General features: G+C 33.3%; 3 protein-coding genes across 3 annotated transcripts; all 3 read right to left on the bottom strand.

Annotated features, from left to right (window-relative positions):
* Window positions 1–636: 636 nt before the first annotated feature.
* Window positions 637–2,394, bottom strand: LOC110684378 (neural Wiskott-Aldrich syndrome protein-like). Its single transcript, XM_021860834.1, has one exon. It carries the CDS (start codon window positions 1,693–1,695, stop codon window positions 1,141–1,143), a length of 555 nt encoding a protein of 184 aa, XP_021716526.1. The 5' UTR covers window positions 1,696–2,394; the 3' UTR covers window positions 637–1,140.
* A 3,872-nt stretch (window positions 2,395–6,266) lies between these two features.
* On the bottom strand, window positions 6,267–10,780 carry LOC110684377 (AP2-like ethylene-responsive transcription factor AIL1). Its single transcript, XM_021860832.1, has 9 exons — window positions 10,234–10,780; window positions 9,349–9,883; window positions 9,170–9,252; window positions 8,989–8,997; window positions 8,157–8,245; window positions 7,976–8,049; window positions 7,785–7,835; window positions 7,439–7,515; window positions 6,267–7,127 (listed from the first exon to the last, which is right to left on the bottom strand). Exons 1-9 carry the CDS (start codon window positions 10,490–10,492, stop codon window positions 6,613–6,615), a joined length of 1,692 nt encoding a protein of 563 aa, XP_021716524.1. The 5' UTR covers window positions 10,493–10,780; the 3' UTR covers window positions 6,267–6,612.
* Window positions 10,781–12,947: 2,167 nt separating this feature from the next.
* On the bottom strand, window positions 12,948–17,440 carry LOC110684376 (ubiquitin-like protein ATG12B). The gene is made up of 6 exons (XM_021860831.1): window positions 17,310–17,440; window positions 17,155–17,213; window positions 14,986–15,054; window positions 14,838–14,900; window positions 13,426–13,540; window positions 12,948–13,321 (listed from the first exon to the last, which is right to left on the bottom strand). Exons 1-5 carry the CDS (start codon window positions 17,341–17,343, stop codon window positions 13,481–13,483), a joined length of 285 nt encoding a protein of 94 aa, XP_021716523.1. The 5' UTR covers window positions 17,344–17,440; the 3' UTR covers window positions 12,948–13,321; window positions 13,426–13,480.
* Between the last annotated feature and the right edge of the window lie 3,502 nt (window positions 17,441–20,942).

Genomic DNA, 20,942 nt, shown 5'->3' with positions numbered 1-20,942 from the left:
CTATAAGATTGTCACAGACCATATGTAGAAACTAGCACTCAGTATGCTGTTTTGAGATGCTAATTGTACACTACTTGATTACAGACTCGTACGAAAGAAGATGACAAATTAGATCCGTATCACCACAAAAAGAAAGCAACAGCAGCCAAAAAATGATCACCGTGACACTAATAACAAACAAAATCAGGCTCGCCGACATAAAGAAAGCAGAGGCCTTTGTTCTAACGTCAATTGCAAATAGACAGAACAGTTGAAAATGCTTTTGCTACTGCTTAAACCAAGTAGTAAGGCTAGTAAGCTTATATTCTTTCGAGCACCAATGAATTCTGAAACTCTTGCTTAACAATGAAGAGAGCGTGAAAGAAGTGAGTGGTGAATTCTGATATTCATTCAACTTAAATGTGAAAAAAACTATAAACAATGGACAAAAGTGCTGAAAATTGCTCAACAATCCACACATTCCATCCATCATTGTGAATTTGCAACGAATAAGACAATTCAAAGTTATAATCAACATATAGTTAACACAACGACAACAAACGGAACCATTTGAATAGGATAATTGCCATAACTCCTCTTACTTACAGTCATTAGTACAATGTTAGCCGTCTAGATCAAAGTCAGTAAACTGTATAAAACCAATACATGAATACAGAGTAGAAAAATCTCCATATTCCCAAGTATGAATTGTAAAGTCAATGTATTGCAAACAAGATATATGAATCTCAACACAACTTTTAACAAGGAAAGAAAAAAGAAAAACAATCAAAGATTTACCCCCATTTACAGAAAAGTAGATTATCAAGGAGAACCCCAAATCACTAATCCTCAATTGCTCAAATTCCAATTCCAATCCCTCAACTAGAATCCTCCATTCCGACATCGAATCATCCGAAAACTGATTAATCCTATCACTCATCTTCACCACATTCTCCAGCTATACCCACCAACTTAATCAAATCCAATCCAATCCAAACTGAATCGACGATAAATCGCCTCCTTTTATGCCTCAACCGTGAAAAAAGAATCACTATAACTCCTAAACAATTTAGTACTGTAATGAATAACAAGTGAATACATGAAGAAGAAAAAAGGTAAAGAAAAAAAAAAAAACTATTTGATCATCATAAGGCAATCATATTAGTCACGCATCTTATAAAGCTGTCTCCTTTTAAAAGCTAAGAAACTCACCACTCCAACTTGCAAGATCACAGCAATTCCAGCAAACAATAACCCAACCTTCTTACCAATATTCAAATTAGACTTGTGTTTATGGCTTCTCATAGCGTTTGCTTCCGAATTCGACACACGAGGGTGAGGGTGTAGCGATGGCGGAGGCGGCAATGGTGGTGGAGGCGGAGGAGGAGGCACTCGAGGAGGCGGCGGAGACGAAGGAGGTGGGGAAATTGGAGGAGGAGGCGGAGGAGGCATTCGAGGTGGGGAAATTGGAGGAGGAGGCGGAGGCGGTGGCGGAGGCGAAGGCAATGGTGGTGGTGGAGGAGAGAGCATGAATGGTGGCGGTGTTTGTGGTGGTGGTGGTTGTCGATCATTGATTGTATCTTGCACAGCCTGTGATTGTTGAGATTGTTGTTGGGATGATTGTTGAGTTTGTTGTTGGGATTCAACAACAATGACGAAGAAAGTTAATAAAAGCCCCAATTTCAGCAGCTTCATTAACGGCGGTCTTGGCTCCATTGCAAGATCTTTTAAGAATAAATTCTCAAAATTTCATAGATTTCCTACATACCCACCATTTTCAATCATATGGGTTATCCCCAAATCAAACAAATTTGTGAAATAGCCAACTCGATTTTGCTTCCAATTGAAAAAATTTCAATCACGTTGATCTTAATCTCCTCTCAAATCTGGGTAGCTCTAATTTGCATCCAATTTGATAATCCCTTGATTTCCAGCTCGATAATCGGGAAAAATAAGCAAACCCACAAAATCAAAAGAGGAATATAGGGTTAGGACATGAATATAATTTCTGGGTTTCAGGAATTTGCCACTCATCAATTTATTCTTGTTTCTGAATATTCAAAGAAATTGGGGGATTGGGTTTAATCTGAAAGATAAGAGCTTTCCATTGAAGATTTGAAGAAGAAGAGTTGTCAATCTGAAATTCTTCCGAAACAGCAACAACGAAGAAGAAAGGGGTAAAAAATAATAATAATAATAAAATTAAAAAAAAATGGGTTTTGGGGAATGGATTTGATCTGCTTCCACAGACAGAGTATTACACGCTGTCTTTTAGAGAGAGAAACAGAAAGAGAGAGACTGCAACTACAAGGAAATTGAACGACTTCTTTTTTTTTCTGCTTTTTTTTTTTCATGTTAAAAAACAAAACAAAACAAAATAAAAAAAAAATCCTAAAGCATTATTTATGAGTACTAAGAAAGATCATTAATTATTGTGTTATGGTATGTTGTAAAAGGAAATACAGCAAATACTCCCAAAACCTAAAGGTCTACACAAGCTTAACTAGTGGCAAATTGTTTTTTTGCATCACCTAAAAAATATTACATAGTGTTAGAGCGTTATATGATTTACAAATGGAGGATTATGATATAGAAATTACAGAGTATTATTTGTTCATGTTCAATTAGATACGATTATAAGTTAATTTTTAACTTTCAAATAAATTTTGACTAAAGTGGATTATTTTGAATGTAGATGAATCAACAATACATTACTCAAATTTTCTATTAAGGTCTAATTTCATTCAAATTGTGTCATTTCATAATTGATATACATCCATTGATGCACACATTGGTAATAAGTCAATACTACAACATAAATGCCCACAAGTAAGTGATGTATACTTCCTTACAAGTTTATAATGCTCAAAATATTCACTTTCTCAATGGCAAACCATTAAAATAGGGTCTGTTTTCATTGATTGAACTCAGCTGAACTGAACTGAACTGAATTGAAATGAATATTTTATAAGAGAAGGAAACTAGGAGCTGAACTAAACTGAATTTCAACGTATGAGAACAGACCCTTATTCTTAATTTTTTTATTTTTTTAACACACGTTTTTTTTATCCTATCGTATAGCTCTATTTACATAATCGAATGAATATAATTTTTTTTTTTATATACGTAGTAATATGAATTCCTATTATTTATATTTACAGGCTTCATTGAGGCCTTAAGGGCACTTGTAAGAAACTGGGTACTTGTAAGATACACTAATTAGGCAAAGAAAGCCCATCAGATAAATGATACGGAGTAGCTTAAGCTTAAGTTTAAGGTTAGCCCAAATGTCATAAATGTGGTCCAGATTTTTCATTAACCTTGCTTTTAAGCTTTGTTGGGGAAGGGCCCAACCTTTGTTATTAACTTTTTTTCCCTTGTACCCCCCCCCCCCTTTTTTTCAGCGTGATAGTTTTTTTTTTTTTTTTTTTTTTTTTTTTTTTTGACATAGACAGTTAGGGTCCATCTTTCACCATAAACATTTTTTTAAGAATTGAGATAAACTTAAAATTTTGATCTATCCCTCCATAATAAATAAATAAATAAATAAATTGATCTAGTGGAATGTTTACCCTAGAAATAATATGTAAATCATTCTCCCTAAAAACAACAAACACAGTAGGGGATCTTCAATACGAAGTATAATTATTGACCAATTTATCTTCGGCATTAGCCAAATTGTTTATAATTAAATTGATCAATTTTTTGATTTGAGGTTGTAAAAGGTTTTGCATGTTTTACCCCATCAAATTATTAACTAGATTATCACTTGTATAAATAAAGTGTTTACTGAAAGGGTCTTATAAGAGTTATAGCGAGTTACGGATCTTGAAGTAAGAGTATAGTAGGACCTATGTAAGTAGGTTAGAAATTAAACTTTATATAAGTAGCTTAAGAATAATAATATATTTAAGTAATCAACACTAGATAACTAGATTAAGGGCGTGTTCGGCGTTAGCTTTTGAGTAGCTTTTAGGTAGCTTTTAGTGGTTTGACTTGGTCAAACCACTACTCAACAAAAAATGTGAGTGTTTGGCAAAGTAGTGGTTAGGATAGCTTTTAGTGGTGGAGGTAGCTTTTGTGAAAAGTTAGAAATATTAGCTTTTGAAATTAGAGGTAGCTGTTGAAAATTTAATCTATAGTTTTAAAAATAAAATATTGATTTTTATATGTAACAGCTAGTCAACCACTACTTTACCGAACACTCATATCTAAATTATTTATCTTCACAGCTAACAACTACTTACACAGCTAACAACTACCTACACAGCTACAGCTACCTTCACAACTATATTTTGCCGAATACACCCTAAGTATAAGAAAGCAACAAACAAGTACCTCAAGTAGAAAAAATGGTCCATTTGACCATTTTACAAAGTGGCAATAGATGGTTGTATTTAATTTTCCCAAGTTTTCTAAAGGCACTTTCACTTCAGCTTAATTGTTGTATAGCTTAGTTTAGTTCAACTCCAATCAGCTCAGTTCAGCTCAATTCAATTCAGTTCAATTCAGCTCCTAATTTCCTTCTCTCATAAAATATTCATTTAAGCTCTATTCAGTTCAATTCAGCTCCAATTAGTTCGGTTCAGTTCAGCTCAGTTCAGTTGTGTGAACAGACCCTAAGTAGCCTATTGAAATTTTATCATACTACATCCGGTTTTATTTAGTTGACACATTTATTTTATTACACTTGTCAAGACACTATCTGTACTATTAATGTCTTTAGTTTTCGACATTGTAAAATTATAAAAAGTGTGTATTATTAAAATACAAATTAATATTATTCAAACAAAATTCCACTTGACTATATTTTATTAAAATATAAATTAAAGTGTAATTTGTGAATAGTTAAAAGTCAAATGGTATTTAAAAATTAAAAAAAAAAAAAAAAAAAAAAAAAAAAAAAAAGGGTAAAAGTTCAAAATTAGCAAAATGGCATTGGGGGAAATGAACCAATAGAAGTGAGAGTACAAGGACAAAGATATTGGTGAAGAAGGTTTGTTACACAAGTTTAAAGATAAGCATAAATAAATTAAAGTTCCAATTGCAGGCAGAAAGGAAAAATGAAGGGAGCAGCGTTATTTAAGTGTTCTCTAGCTCTATTCTCTGCCTTGTTTATTTCTGCAAAAGAGGTACAGCTCTTTCTTTCTCCAGTATTGTTCTATCAAATCAATCTGTTGGATTTTAGCTCACTAACCACCAGAATTAGCTTGGTTTTCGAGCCACTATGTGCCAAGCTCAATTAACCCCTGTACTACTTCTGACTTCTGGCTACACTAACCTCCCACACTAAAAACACACACCTTGGACTGTCCATGCATTATATTGTTAGTTTGTTACTCATGCTAGAGCATCCACATAAGAATTAAGAGGCAAATCGCGTAACAGAATGGATGGTAATGTTGATCGTATAATGAGTGATAGTATAATTATTTGAGATAATTACACTTATTAACATGGATTATGACAGAATTATAGTCATTGACATGAAACTGTATGTATAACATACACTTAGGGCTTGTTCTCATAGGCTGAACTCGGCTGAGTTGAGCTGAACTGAACTCAATATTTTATAAAAGAAGGAAATTAAAAGATGAACTGAACTAAACTGAAAATAAACGTATGAGAACAGACCCTTAGTATTTTGAGCTTGTTACTAAAATAGAGTACACTGTATGAAATAAATTTGGTCATTAATGAGTATTTCAGTGACATAATTAAGATAAGTTAATATCATTGAAGCTTTAAACGGCGAAGTTTGTGACAAATTGATTATACTAAAAACAAGTTTATGTTAATGATTGTAATTCAGCTTAAATTCATGTTAATGAATGTAATTTTGCTTAAATAATATCATTTGTACTAACTATTTTTTCTTGTCTTATAGAAATATTAGTCCTTCAAAAAAGACAAATGAATGTGACTATCAACTGTGAATTCTGATTCCAAGCCTCAGTATTTGATATCTTTATTTGTCATCTTTGTCTTATTATGTGGATGAGACCATCAATAGATTTTCCTCAGTTGGTCAGATATCACATTGTTTTCAATTCTTTTTTTCCAATTTTGTTTGTAATTGAAAACAATGTAATAAGTCAACAAATGGTTATTGTTACCCTTATTGTAGCTTGTAGCATGCTAAAATATTTCAATTTATAATATTATGTTACCTAAAGTAGGATAATAAACTATCAATGATCTGATTATATTAGCGTGGCTATAAAACATCTTTTTAAAAAGCAATTAACATATACTGTTCATATCATTTCAAATAATGAAGCGTTAATTTTATATTGTATAAAAGTCTTGGCAAAACAAAATATATATATAATACGTACGAGTTTACAAATTACAACCATCCGATTCATGCAAGTCAATGTCAAGACTACCAAAGTACCAATTGTTGTAACAAAATACAAAATCTAACAAGCATTAAGCTGATCTAGTTGAATTAGCCCTACAATTCAACACTATCAATTTCCTACACAGTAATTGACAACTTCTGTAGCTGACTTAATTCCTTCAAAAACTATTATGGAGTACTACCTTGATTAGCTTCCTATGTTAATGTTAATATATGATCATCTAGCAAAATGTGACATTACTGTAAAACCTTGTTACATGCACATTCATTCATTCATTCCACAAAGCAAAGATTGGAATCTGAGGAACAGCACCCAAATTATGTTTACTAAGCCGATCACCACCACCATCATTACTAATCGCGCCCTCTTCATATTTCTGACCTTGTGGTGATAAGTACATTGGAGATGAGTGGCTCTCATTGATATTACTAGAAGGTAAAACCAATGACATTGTGTTATCAGGGCAATCTTGAGATCGAGTCTGATCATCACCTTGAGGTTTCCACATGATACTAGGCAAGTTATTTGAGGCATTCTCATTGCCATTTGTTATAACAAGTGGTTGAGAACTAGCATTGTAGTCCTCTAGGCTAATCGCCGGAGGTGGAGATGATGAGTCCTTATTTGGTGATGGTCGCTTAGCTTGATCAGCTCCAAGGAGAGTTGAGCTCGAGCATATTCTCTTGACATCGTACCTACTTATGTCGAAATTGGTTACTGCACTTGTGCCTCTAAACTTGATAGCTGCTATGTCATACGCTTGTGCTGCCTCCTCTTGTGTGCCTAACATATGCACATGAAAATATTAATGAAACAAGCACACCGTGATCACGAAGATGCACTAGGAACGTGCATCAAGATATTTGTTAATAGAAACACGTTTGTATCTTAACAAAGTAAAATGTGAAAGGTCTAAGATATCAGCAATTAGTTAAATTAAGGTATCAAAAATGGAATTAAACCTCGTCTACAATGTTTTTACACGTGGTTGTCTCTATAGTGAATATCGAGACAAGTTTGCAAGAGCAAGAAGTATATTTTCAATAAGTTATAAAGAAAAACATTAGAAAAATAAAAGGAGTAGAAAAAATTACTGAAAGTGCCAAGGTATAAGTCCTTGTTGCCTGCTACCCTTCCAATTCGAGCCTGCCACCTTCCATGTTGATGATGTCTGAAAGCAACGAGCAAAAATAAACTTAGAAAATAACAGCAAATTTGAGATACATTTATTTATTTTTATTTACCAAAAATGTAAGTCCAATGCAATAGTCACATGCAAATAATATCCAATGTAGTATTATTCATTATTTTTCCCAATTATTGAATTTTATGATTGAAAATAAAAGCTGCCAACTTTGCACTATTATTAACTATAATTATTGACTTTTACTTTTATTGTTGAAAGCCTTTTAATTGTCCTCCTCTGTCACACATACATACCTTGTTACTCCTCGGTACATTGATGCTCCTCTTGAAAATCCACTGCTTTGCCTGTGTCAAACACTCAAACACGTCATGAACCATTTTTAAGCACTCGATCTCTTTGACCGAGACCCTAATAGTCGTGTACGTTGATAATGTAATTTAAACTAACTCGTTAAACATGACGCTACATTGAGTACATTACGTACCTCCTTAGGTGGGCAACAAATTCTTGTCTATTCATGTTCTTCATATCTTCAAGTTCTTTCTCATAATCAGTTAGCTAGTTAGGGAGTAAAGATCAAAAGTTAAAAGTCAACGAAATCTGACTACAGTGAAATCAGTAGATTTGCTTGATTAAGTAGTGTTTGACTTAAACAACGAACTTACAGGGAAATTTATATGAGTAGTTGGGCCCCAGTATTTCAGTGCTGCTAAATCATAAGCTCTAGCTGCCTTTTCTTCTTTGTCATAACCACCTAATGTAAACAAACATTACCTCCATATCAGTATAGTGTTAGATTGAGTAGTCATAGTTTAACATCATTGAACGATGTGTAATTTTGTCATATAGGGAGATGAACCATTGATAACTCGTCTTAATATGACTATGATTCTAATAGTATTAGTATGAGTAATAATGGTGTATAAATACATGAGTACGAGTAACACTTCATATACTCTACAGTCTACATGAGGACTACTCTTATCTAATAGAATTCACTTCCTGTACAATCAATACGGACTACTCGTAGTAGATTTTATCAACACTTACATCTTTACGTTTCTTTGGAATTAGTTTTTACGAGTACAAAAGGAACATGACAATTAAATCCGAACAAAAGAGTACTAATGTCGTGGAGCACAAGAATTTAAACCAAGCTGCTTACACAAGAAGTTAACAGAGCAAAGAGTAATAGATGTGATGCAAAGTATCAAATCCAAGTCTCTGATGCCATGATGTGATTCTTATAGACTTTTACAATAACCCCTTTCAACAGTATAATTATTTAAGATCAACTATAATTATAAATATCAAAATTGATTTTAAACCATTGGTTTATAACCAACTTTTCATTATTTCAATGCATGCAATTTGAATATAAGCAGAATAAAAAAGAAAAAAGTACACAATATTCGCTAATAAATGAAAATTAAGCTTTTAGTACTACTAATTTCAGAAGAAAGTAAGTCAAAATAAAGTTAAGGAAGTTTCACATACCAAGGTAAACTGCAATATTGAATAATTCCAAATTCCAGAAAGTGAGAAATGAGGGAGAAAAAAAAAATCAGTTAGTTTCACGTGAAATTACAGAAGAAACGTATAAAACCCTTCACCAATCAATAAAATTTTCAATTAAATTGTGTTTTTTTTGGAGAAAATAAAATAAAATTGAACAAACCTTGCCTTCCTTTCCTAGTTTGTCCTTCTTTTCTACAGCTATTATCCCATAAATGTGCCTCATATCTTCCTGTCCACCTATGCCTGGCCAATATTTCCGAGTTAAAAAATGAGCGCAACCAAAAAGATAAGAATAGTGACATTAATTTTTGAGACGGAGAATGGAAAATAAAAACATACTTGGTAACTCCACGATATTGAGATGTTCTATGACCGAATGTGTCAAGTGATTTTCTAGGGACGAGTTCTCTACCACCATTAACCAACTTAGCTTGCCCTCGTTTCTTGACATCGGTCACCTCTTCGAGCCCTACCATCGGGCTAACAGATAGTGAAAGCGGTTGGGGTTGAACACCATTGTCGATGCCACTAAAATGAGTGGTTGTAGTGTGTTCGACCGTTGGCGGGGTTTGCCTTAGCCAGGATTTGAATTGAGAGATGGCAGCCCCGTCAAAGGGGGATGATGAGTAGTGGCATTGAAGAGGTTGCGCGCCACTGAGAAGTTCACCTCTATTTTCATCACACACGCCGCCTCGAGGGGCGGGAGGATAAGGGCATGCTTGAATTGAGAGCGAATTATTATTTGTGGAGAATTGGTCTTGGGGAAGTGCATTTACGTTGATTACCATTTTGTTTTCTTGGTCTTGAGAAGTTGAGTAACAACATCCCATAAAATCTTCTAGCTTTGGTTGCTCATCATTTTCATACTTCCACTCTAGTTTTTCCAAAATATAAAATCATCAATAAATTAATTAATCTCCATGATTTTTTTTTTAAAATTTACTTTTTTTATTGTACCAAAAATAATGCATTTATATGGGCATGCAAGTATGCAACATACAGAACAATTATACTAGACTATACTATAAATTTTAGGTAGGGCAATTTTAAAAAGGTTAACTTGGGTAATTATTTAAAGATGATAATGGACAAAGAACATAAATTTTGTGTACAAGATTTAAATATAGACAATAAAATTTGTGTACAAAATTTAAATAGACATGTGTCTTATCGGGAAAAAAGTGTTACTTAAAATAAAAATATTGCAACTAAAAAAGAACGAACCTTGAAGTTGAGGGTGGGAGGTAGTAAAAGGAAGGTCGTGAAGACCATCATTAAGGGCGGTAGCAAAGAGGGAGCCATCGGAGCGAAGAGGCATAAAGGAGGTGACGTTGTTGTTACGGTGTGGCGGCGAAGACGGTGTCGAATTCCTTTTATCAACCTCTTGCAGTTGGTGGTGTGAGTTATGAGAGCCATTATCATCAACTATATGGTGATGAAGGTGAGGGTGTGGAGTGAGAGAAAATCCTAACCAATTGCTCATTTTTTGTTGTTGTTGTTTATGTTTGTGTAGGTAGTAAAATGTGCAAGTGTATATATTAGTTGAAAGAAGCTCAAAGTTCTAAGAAATAGGGGAAACCGACCCACAACTCACTCTGTCATCAGGACTAATAAATCTAATGTTAGACAATATGAAAGACAAATTAAATTCAAACTTGGTCCTTACTACCTTTCAATTTATCTGACGTTTTTTTCTTATAACTTTTTCATACTAACCTTCTTTGGGAATAAGCTCATTTGTGAATTGGATTATATTAGTCGAGTATTATTAATTTTTTATATCTTTAGTACGAGTACATACATATGATTTATAAGATTTACATTACTTAAATTTCGAGTTATAGTATAGATTTAAAGAGTCTGTTTTATACATCCGAGTATATCGTACACTTGGTTATTTGCTCAATAATTTTTGCTCATTTATTAAATGAGCAATTTTTTTTGCTCATTTTAAAGAGTCTGTTCTATACATCCGGGTGTACGGTACACCCGGGTTATTTGCTCATTAATTTTTGCTCATTTATTAAATGAGTTTTTTTTTTTTTGCTCATTTATTAAATGAGCAAACGGTACACCTGGATATGATAAATTCTCGTAAACTTATACTCGTGCCCGCACAACTTAGTTGCGAAATATGGAGATAATAAGTATTAACATGTTTTTCAGAGTATCACTTTACCAATAATAACTAAATAATTGTTTTCTTATGCACGTAAATTGATTGCATTAGTAATTAATTGTTAGCTGATTGTATTAGTTGGTTTACACAAAATTGTTTGATAAAAGTACTTGTACTCGCTAATTATTATAGACTTCTTATACTGAGAAAAGGGTCCTTAACACAAAGTGGATGTCCAATTTGTTAACCAATAAGAAAATCATACAACAAAATGGAGTAATAACAAAATTAAAAAAAATCTTGGGTATCGTTCCGTGAATGAAATATCCCTCTCCCTTCCCCCCTTTCAGTCGTTGCAGGGGTAGCCTTAATACAGACAGCAACAAATAACAAAGATCAGAGCGACTTGGAAGATTTTATCCACTGTGTTTGCATCTATTTTAGCTTATTGTCACCTCAAATCTAGACCATCCAAATCTAAACCATATCAAATAAATCAACGGTTGATAATTGCAAATATATGGTGGTAAAGTATACCTGATTCATGATCAAGCAGGAAACACTTCTTTTGTATAAACCGTTGAATTTTAATTATCATTTTTAATAATGTAGCAGTATAAGATATTATTGAGGAGGAAGTCAAATAAATATGCATAATTTGATGGTCCAATATTCACACTACTTTATCATAAACTAAGATATGATAAAATTAATAAATGGGAAGAAGCCAAAAAGGGAAGGGAAAACGTAGGTTACTACTACGACTACTAGTCCTTGGAAGTTAGAAGAGAGGAAAATAAGGCACCAATGGAGAGTTGCAATTTGGTGTTGGATGGTGTGGGGGATCAGCTTAACCCACACCCACACATGGGTTTGGGAGGTGAGTTGTGCCTGCTCTAGTCATTGGACTCTGTCTTACTAATATAGAATCAACTACTCGGACTTTATTCGGCATGGGAAGACTGTTCTCGACCTTACCCAAAGTATCTGATTTGAACTTAAAATTAACCCGAACTAGTTTTAACCGAGAATAACCCAATCTGAACAGCCTAATTGTCACTTTCATAAAAAGTACGAGTATATAAATTAGTAAAACATATCATGGGTTATTAACGTATAAGGCAATAGAAGATAGAACCAAAGAAACCTAACTAACAAGATTGACTCGTGCTCGATTGTTTGAATTGAATTATCCGAACGAATTAGGGATCCGATTTTAAATGAAATCCAAACAGATTGAACTTGATATGAAATTAGTCAAAACCCAATGATGATTGATATGAAAGTTTAGATAAACAATAGCAAAGCTATGACTGATTAAGTGAGTTCAATCCTCAATTCTAAATAGCTCCTAAATGTTCACCCGTTTAACTTAAAATATAAACAGCCTTATTAATAATATGGTAAATTGGTAATTTGTGTTTTTCACCTCATTTATCATGGACTCAAAACTATAGTTTTTCTCTGAGACTCTGAAAATAGCCGAATTGTTCAGTTAATTTGGTATAGGCCTACCCGAATCCAACAATCCAAACCAGAACTGTAAAAGACATGAATCGACTTATCTCAGGCTTAGAAGTGGGTGGTTCAGGTTGGTTCAATTTCACAAAACTTATTAGCATAAACATTGCCTAAATTGTTGGCCAGAGTCAGAGACAACATCAAGTTACCAAGGATATGTCATTTTAAACTACAGTTTTACACCATTTTAATTTAATTGCATTCACTTGCAATTATACTGCAGTTAAATTAGATTCTGCTAGAGCCAGATTATTAGTTGAATCCAAGTAATTGAAAAGAATGCACCTTTACTGGAGAATTTTAAATCAGGAATGAAGGAAAATGAGCACTAAGCAGAACTGAAGTTTTTACAAAGCAAACTAATCGGCTTTTTTACAGACATTTAGTTTCAAAGAAAGAAAGACGAAGGAAAACGAACAAGATGCAGGACTGAAGTTTTTACAAAACTAATTCTTTGGCTTTTTACAAACATTAACAAAAATCATGTCAACTTTACAAGTGAAATCAAGAAAAAATAATGTGTATTGCTGCATTATGACACACTAAAGGTAGACAGAGAGAACCAGCATGCTTCAGAAAGACACAAATCAAAATCTATCAGTTAAACCATCACCTTGAGATTTTCCTCATATAGCAGCGAAGAACTTCATTAAGCAAGCTGAATGTACATTTCTGATCAATTCAAGAAAATCGTGATAAATATACAGGTAACTTTGAACTGAATTATCTTTCATGGTTCATTCCTAGAAAAAAATTACTGGAGAATCTAAACTTACTGGTAATATGATATAGCCATAACAACAATCAGACATCACCAATTCACCACCAGATTCAGCCCCAAGCCATGGAACAAGCATAATTGACAACCAGCTTACCATCAATTCCGAAGTTCTGCAATGATATCAAGAGTTAGCTGTTTATAAGTTGCTTCAATACAGCAAATTCTTAATCATCTTAATCCCCCCCCCCCCCTCTCTCAGGTGGTGAAGGGGAAAGGGTCGGGTGCAGGCAGTGGTAGCTAGCCCAGAAGATTGGCATAGTGATACAGAAAAACCATATTACAGAGGTCCTAATACCATCAAACTAAGAAGTATTTGGATGATTAAATATGCAGCATTATTCAGCTAATTATCAGTCACCCGAAACTATCTCAAACACCACAAACCCCTGTTTTGGTCTCACCAGATCAATTTCTAAGATGTGCAAGCAACTGTTCGATATAGTTGCTAAGTACAACTAAAGATACCTGAATTACCTTACCATGACATAAGATTTCACAAATAGGTTGGGGGAATTAGAAATTTGTTCCACAGGTGGTCTCTCTACACAGTCAAGGAGCTTCAAAAGAAGTTCACATGTGATATAAACTCTGTAAGTCTGTATGCAATCAACAAGCTGATCAGGCAACATAGACTCGTGGAGACCATAAACATAAGAATTTCATGGAACAAAATTCCATCAAACTTTTAAGAGCACTAAGCTAACCCTCAGAATTCAGGCATTCAGCTCATGTGCGCTTTCCACACAGAACACAAAGGACACACACACACCAAAGGCATTCAATATTGAGGCCTGAGTTCATGCACTAATTGACCAGTTAGGTCAGGTCAACTCCACAGGCTACTGCCATTGCCCACTATACAAGAGCTCACTTCTACATAATCAGACATAAGTGAATGATAAAAATATCATGTAGAAGCTAATGAGATCAAACCAACTTCCTGTGCAATGTTTATGTGTCACATGGCACTCTCCTCATACGCAAATGTTTCAATTTCAAATAATCCCCTCAATTCAAAAATGATTGTTGCTACTAAGTATTGAACATGCAACTTGTAAAAGGAAAAACGAGAGCTTAACCATCAATACATTATAACATCATTGTTAAGTATGTCAAATCAAACGATAATAAAGTTTGAAAGATTTAAGCAAGTAGTAAAACATCTTACTTTTTTTATGGTGATAACAAGAGAGTATTACAAACATCTTCTACTCTAATTTCTTGCAGAAATTATATAATCTAAAGCTAAATTTTCTTTTCCAAACTGTAGTAATAGTGAAATCTAATGCAAATATGTTTATCAAACCTTCAATGCATAGGAAGCCATAGAGCAATAAACATCCAACTGTCTCTAATTCTATCAAGATCTTAAACTCATTTTCTCCCATCAAGCAAAACACAACTTACATTGTAGAGATCTATCACCGATTCATCTGGATTTGGAGAAAAGGCACTATTGATGTAAACAAACTGTACACAGACACCCAAAAGGAAAAGGAAAAAAGATTAATTATTTATTTCAGGCATGGAAAAAAAAGACATAAAAGCCACCTACCAAGGTATCTTTGTGAAGTTGACGACGTAAAAAATCAATAACACTAGCAAATTTATCGGTGCCAGAAACCTGAAAGAAGGAAACAATGTTTAGGAAAAAGAACAGAGAGTTCTCAAGTGAAGAACAAAAGTAATAAACTGTTTCTCAGTCTTTATTGTAAAAAATTAATCAACAACCAAGCAGATAAACCACAAAAAAAATGTAAAAGATGATTTCTTAGAACAAATAATCCCAAAAAAAAAAAAAAAAAAAAAAAAAAAAAAAAAAAAAAACTTTATATTCAGCGGACACAACAATTAATAATCCCAAAAAAAAAAAAAAAACACTTTATATTCAGCGGACACAACAATTATTTCCCATTAGTGCAGCACTTGTCTACATTTCAGATACAATATCGGATTGACAAGTTATTTCCACATAAATAGATACAGGGAATGAAGGATATCTCATACAAAGGTAGACATAGAGAGAAACAGAGAAGTCATCCAAAGCTGCTATGACATAAAGTGACAACGATTATACATGTATGATATTGCTATGACGGAAAGTGACAACAATTATAAAAACCATGAAAGAGAGCATTGGCAATTTAAAATTTTCATATTTGGTTACAACTGCAAACATGTAATCTTGTCAATGTAGAGAAACTATGTAAACTTGTCTGTTATATTTCTATACATTCAATCAAGTTACACATAGCATCAGTTACACTAAAGACCTTAAAATTCGACCATCACTAGAGCTGATGAATAATACCAAGCCATCTTTTGAACTAATAAGTTAGATGATAGCCTACATTCACACAAAGTTAAATTAAAAGTGTCTAGTGTTAACAATCTGATTATGTTAGCTTGTTAGTAGCATTGTCTCACTTAAAAGTTGTGGTAACAGAAAAGGCCCCTTATGACAGCCCCAGAATATTTGATGTTCTGCTACACAGAAACTGCTACGGTGCTACCGGCCCACCACAGTCATAAACTGACACCAATTGCAACTTCTTCCCCCTTTAACTTAAATACAACCTCACCAGAATATTATATTTGATAGAAAAGTGATATCTTGTGGTAATCTATTAATAAAAGTCCACTTTCATTACTCAGTCTAATTGTACCATTTAAGGGTTTCAGGGATCCCAATATATGCTATACCGCTCAATTGTTGTCTTTGAAGAGTGTCAATGACAATTTATTACATAGAAAGTCTCCACAATTTATAATGATCACTAAGCCACAACAAACACTTAGTGTGGTGATTCCTTGAGTACACTTTGCCAGTGAAACTTTTGTTGTGTTGTTATGCCCAGGACTAAAGCCATTGTTGCGGTTATACTCTAGCATACTCATACCCTAGTCATTATGGAATCCAGAATGACACCCCCCCCCCTCCTCTTCTTATGGTTTGCAGTCTCTGTTTATAAACAGAAATATACGGCATATATAATCACCAAATCATATACAAGTAAACACTAATCCGCAATTTCTTAACCCTTGTAGAGGTAAATGAATATCAAAGTCTCTCAAAGACAGGTTAACAAATTTCTACTTGATCTATAAATTAACATAATCTTCCTTCATCTTCGACTAGACACGCTACATTGCTCTTCTCCTACATATTGATACTTCACACACAATGCTATCTTTGCTCTTTGGCTCTTCACCCTTACATGAGACTCCTTTTGCCATTGTATTCCCATATATTCCACTTTCCATAAAATCTTGATCGAATCTATATCCTAAACGAAATCAGTTATGCCAAAAGATTTTTTAATCATGCCGTTCTTTGCCCTTATAATCATGATTGAGAAGCCCTAACCCATCCCAATCAGCTCATTTTCAACGAAAACATGATCAGAACAACGAATTAGGTAAAACGCTTTGAAGCACCTAATCCCTCTTCCTACCATTAATAGACCTGCCCTTAGTCCTAAGAAATACACATAAGATCATAATTCATAACCACACTCGGCAAAATCTTGATCATCCCAATTTTATAAATTCATAATCATAATACAATAAACTTTATTAATTGTCACACTTCCATTCATCAAAACTTGAGGATTAAAGAAAAATAGAATACCCTTTTCATCAATTCACAAATTTCGCAAATTCTAGGTATTCAGATGAATTAAAACAAAAAATTAACAAAAACCCAGAAGAAAAAAGGGAAGACCTTGAATTTTTGTTGCTTGAGAATGGGAGCATCACCAGTAGCCCTCAAGTGAATAACAACTGCAATATACAAAAACACCCAATAAAAATTAGAAACAGCAAATTAATCAAAATAATAAGGGAAAGAATATCAAAATAATTGAGGAAAATGGTGACCCTTTCGAACAGCACTGGGGGATTCGGAAGCCATGGGAAAGAAGCTTCGATCAATAAATCTACAGTATATCTATTCTATACCCCTTTATAAAAGTGCCGAGCAAATGAATAGTGTGCTGACGAAATTGCCCTCCCTATTTATTTTTTTTTACTAATTTTTTTTGCTAAAAGGAATGAAATGCTCTTGATAGTCTTGAACCAGGGTCTTACCAGGTGAGTTACAATGAAATGCTCTTGTTTACCAGGATTTTTTTTATCATCATTTGTTTGATTTAGGCTTTAATTAGGTTGATTTTTGCAATTTGTAAGTGATAAGGGAATTTACTTATTGTTTGTGATTTAGTTGTTTTTTGTAGTGAATAACACTGATGTAAAATAATGCTTTTCTAAAAGTTCTGGAATATGAGATTATCGACTAAAGGATGGTAAATAAAGCATATGACATCGAGAAGCATATTATGTTGTGGTATGAAGTTATGGTCTTTTTCTTTATTTTCTCAATTTACCCTTAATCTCTCAATTCATTTGTAGTAGCTTAATATTTTTATAAAATACCCCAAATTTAATTTACCTTTAGTCTGGAATTTCTGATAGATGGGTAAAAATTATAAAATTTCCAATTAGCAAGTGTTGTTTATTGAATACTCGGTTGTTTGTTGGTAATTTACCCTAAAATGTTTACTGTGTATGATCTAACAAGTCAATTTGGGGGGTTTACTTAATTTAGAGTGTTATACTGATTGTGAGTTTGTTAATGAACTAGATATTAGTTGATGTTCTATCTTATACAATTGATCCTTTATTCTTTTGTATCAATGTGGAACTGAGGCTTTGAGCTTTGTCATGACTAACGCGAAGCAAAGATTAATCTAAATTGAGTGAATTAAGGAATTTAGGTGATTGAGGATTAGTTGTTTGTAATATTTTTAATAATAGGGGAAAAAAAGGTTTTGGAATTATTGCTGATTTTTTACTTTCTATTGAATAGGTGATTGACGATTAATCTAAACGCTTCTTTGTTGTAACTTCTTTTTCTTCGAATTCTTTGTTTACTTTTAAATTATTTTTGGATTCAGAATTTGTATTGTAAGTGGGTTGCCTCTCCTACTTCATGGATGCAGCCCAAACCCCTTTTTCAATCTTCTCAAAATTTAACACATTTTGAGCTGCCAAATGATGATATTTGAACATTGCACATGGGCTTTGAGTTCATTTCTTAAAATGGCATGAAATTTGTTAGAATCTGATGGCAATAGTTTATTCAATAATTGACAATAATTAGCATCAGGCCATTATGTGGTTTACTTTCGACTATATCCCTTCATTTGTCCTGTGTATTTTGGCTTGCTTATCTAGTTATCTTAATGACTAAATGTCTTTTTCCCTCTGTTCTGTATTGATCATTTTGTAACTAACCTATGAAATCCTAACACACTGATTAGAATTAGCTTGTCTTTTGCTTTGGGATGGAGTCTTATTTAGGATTGTAAGAGGGTTGCTTTCCTTCATGGATGTAGGCATGTAGCCTTATCTATTAAGATTTTCTTAGAATTTAACACATTTTTAGCTGGCAAATGATTTCTGAACATTGCGCAAGGGCTTTGAGTACAATTTTTAAAATGGACATGGAAATTTGCTGGGATTATCTCTGACTACGTCCCTTAGCTTGTAGCTTGTCTTATGCAGTGTGGCTTGCTTATATGAATGAAATAATGCCTTTTTATCCTATATTCTTCTTAACAATCTGAATTTTAAGATGGTTTTTACTAAAGCGGGTGATCTTTGGTTCAGTACTTAATTTTTATTTTGCCAATATATTGAATGAAGCATATTCTAAAGATTGTTTTTACTAAAGTGGGTGATCTTTGGTTCAGTACTTAATTTTTATTTTGCCAATATATTGAATGAAGCATATTCTAAAGATTTTGTCTATACTGTTGGTCATTGCTGCAATTCTGGGATAATTATTCTAAACTGACAAACAACCCCTTCGTCTACTAAGTATGATGCGCTTTCCAAGTTGCCCCCCAAGAAGCAGTGTTGCTACGACAGGTATCTTTAAACCCATATTTCATTTTTTTTTTCTCGATTCCGGCCTAATAGTGAGCAAGGTTTTTAGTTCCTTATTTTATTTATTTAAGCACAAGATATGCACCTTAAAAGGATGTGGGATGGGTATAGGCTAGAGGCAACTCTTATATGAGAATTTCAAGGCATAGTCTTTCTTTTCTATTTCTGATTTGGAGTTCTATATAAGTTCTATTATAAAAAAACTGATTTTTTTTTTTTTTTGTTTTGTTGAATATACAGCTGCAATTTATATGTTACGTAAGATAATTAATTAATTTGCTGACGGGTATGGCAAAATTTGCTATTTTTCGTTATTTTGATGTTTTGCAGAAATGATGGATTATTTGTCGGAGGAAGTTGAATCTATGTATTTTGAATTCTCTCCTTATATTGGTGATACAAAAGATTTACTTATTGCATATTATTTGACCACTCAATGTCTCAATGTTTGTTTTGATTTTGAAACTATGATTTTTTTATTATGTGTTAATTTAATTTGTTGAGGGCACATTATCACCTCTAATTAAGGAAAACTATGTTGTCTAATATGGTTAACAAACATGTTATGGTTCAACTTAAGGACCTCGAGCGTTTGTTTCATGTTACCAAGTGCCGAGAAGGTGGTACCACCATCGGCCATCTTCCTCATCGTTCACTTCATCATTCAATACTAATACTAGACCATTTTACATTGGTCTATAATTCTTTTCCTTTTGTTCAAAAGCTTATGATAAATGTCAATTGTCAAGTGAATGCAAGCTTTTCTTTTCTTTCTTTTTTCTTCTCTTTATTGATGAGAAACATTATATGGAAAATCCAAGTAACATAAGTCTATCATAACTATCTTTTTAAATCGCATTTATTTTTTTGAGAAAATCTTTTTAAATCACATCATCGTTCTTTAACAAAACCCCAAAAGATGCTAATATCTTTTTAAAACCTTATGCAACTAAATTTTATATTCGTTTTCCAAAAATTTAAATAACAAGACATTTAAAGAATTGTTTCAAGCGCTGTTGTAAAAAAAAAAAAAAAAAAACAAAACAAAAAACAAAACAAAACAAAACAAAAAAAACCAAAAATATTTTACTTTTTACTTCAAAAAAATTATTTTGCTTTTTTTTTTCTCAATTAAAACCATTATTCTTTAATAAAGAAAAATGGAAACTAATAACCGCATCCTATATTTTCGACGTGTCACCTTCTAACTAGTCAAACTCCATATTTTTTAAAAAAAATTAATAATGTAATTTAAATTATTTTTTTTAATTTTAACAAAAAAAAAAATCACCTTCCCCGACCTGCTTGAACTAGTCCCTCGCCATGCCCACCCCCTTCCCCACCAGTCGGAGACATCCCCACGCGTCTCCACGCCGGCCTGACCATCCCCATCCCTTTCCCTATCGGCCTGACCAACCCCACCCCTTTCCCTGCCGGCCTGAAATAAAGTCACCCCCCTTTTCAATTGAAGCGTACTTCGAAAGGCTTGAATCAAGCTCACCTCCTTGCTTTTCCTTTTCCTTGTCCAATTATTTCTCCATTAGTGACGTGTGACAAAGCGTA

The sequence above is a fragment of the Chenopodium quinoa genome, unplaced genomic scaffold (assembly GCF_001683475.1).
Source record: "Chenopodium quinoa cultivar QQ74 unplaced genomic scaffold, ASM168347v1, whole genome shotgun sequence".
NCBI classification, from domain to species: Eukaryota; Viridiplantae; Streptophyta; class Magnoliopsida; order Caryophyllales; family Amaranthaceae; genus Chenopodium; species Chenopodium quinoa.
This window is presented reverse-complemented; position numbering and strand designations above follow the sequence as displayed.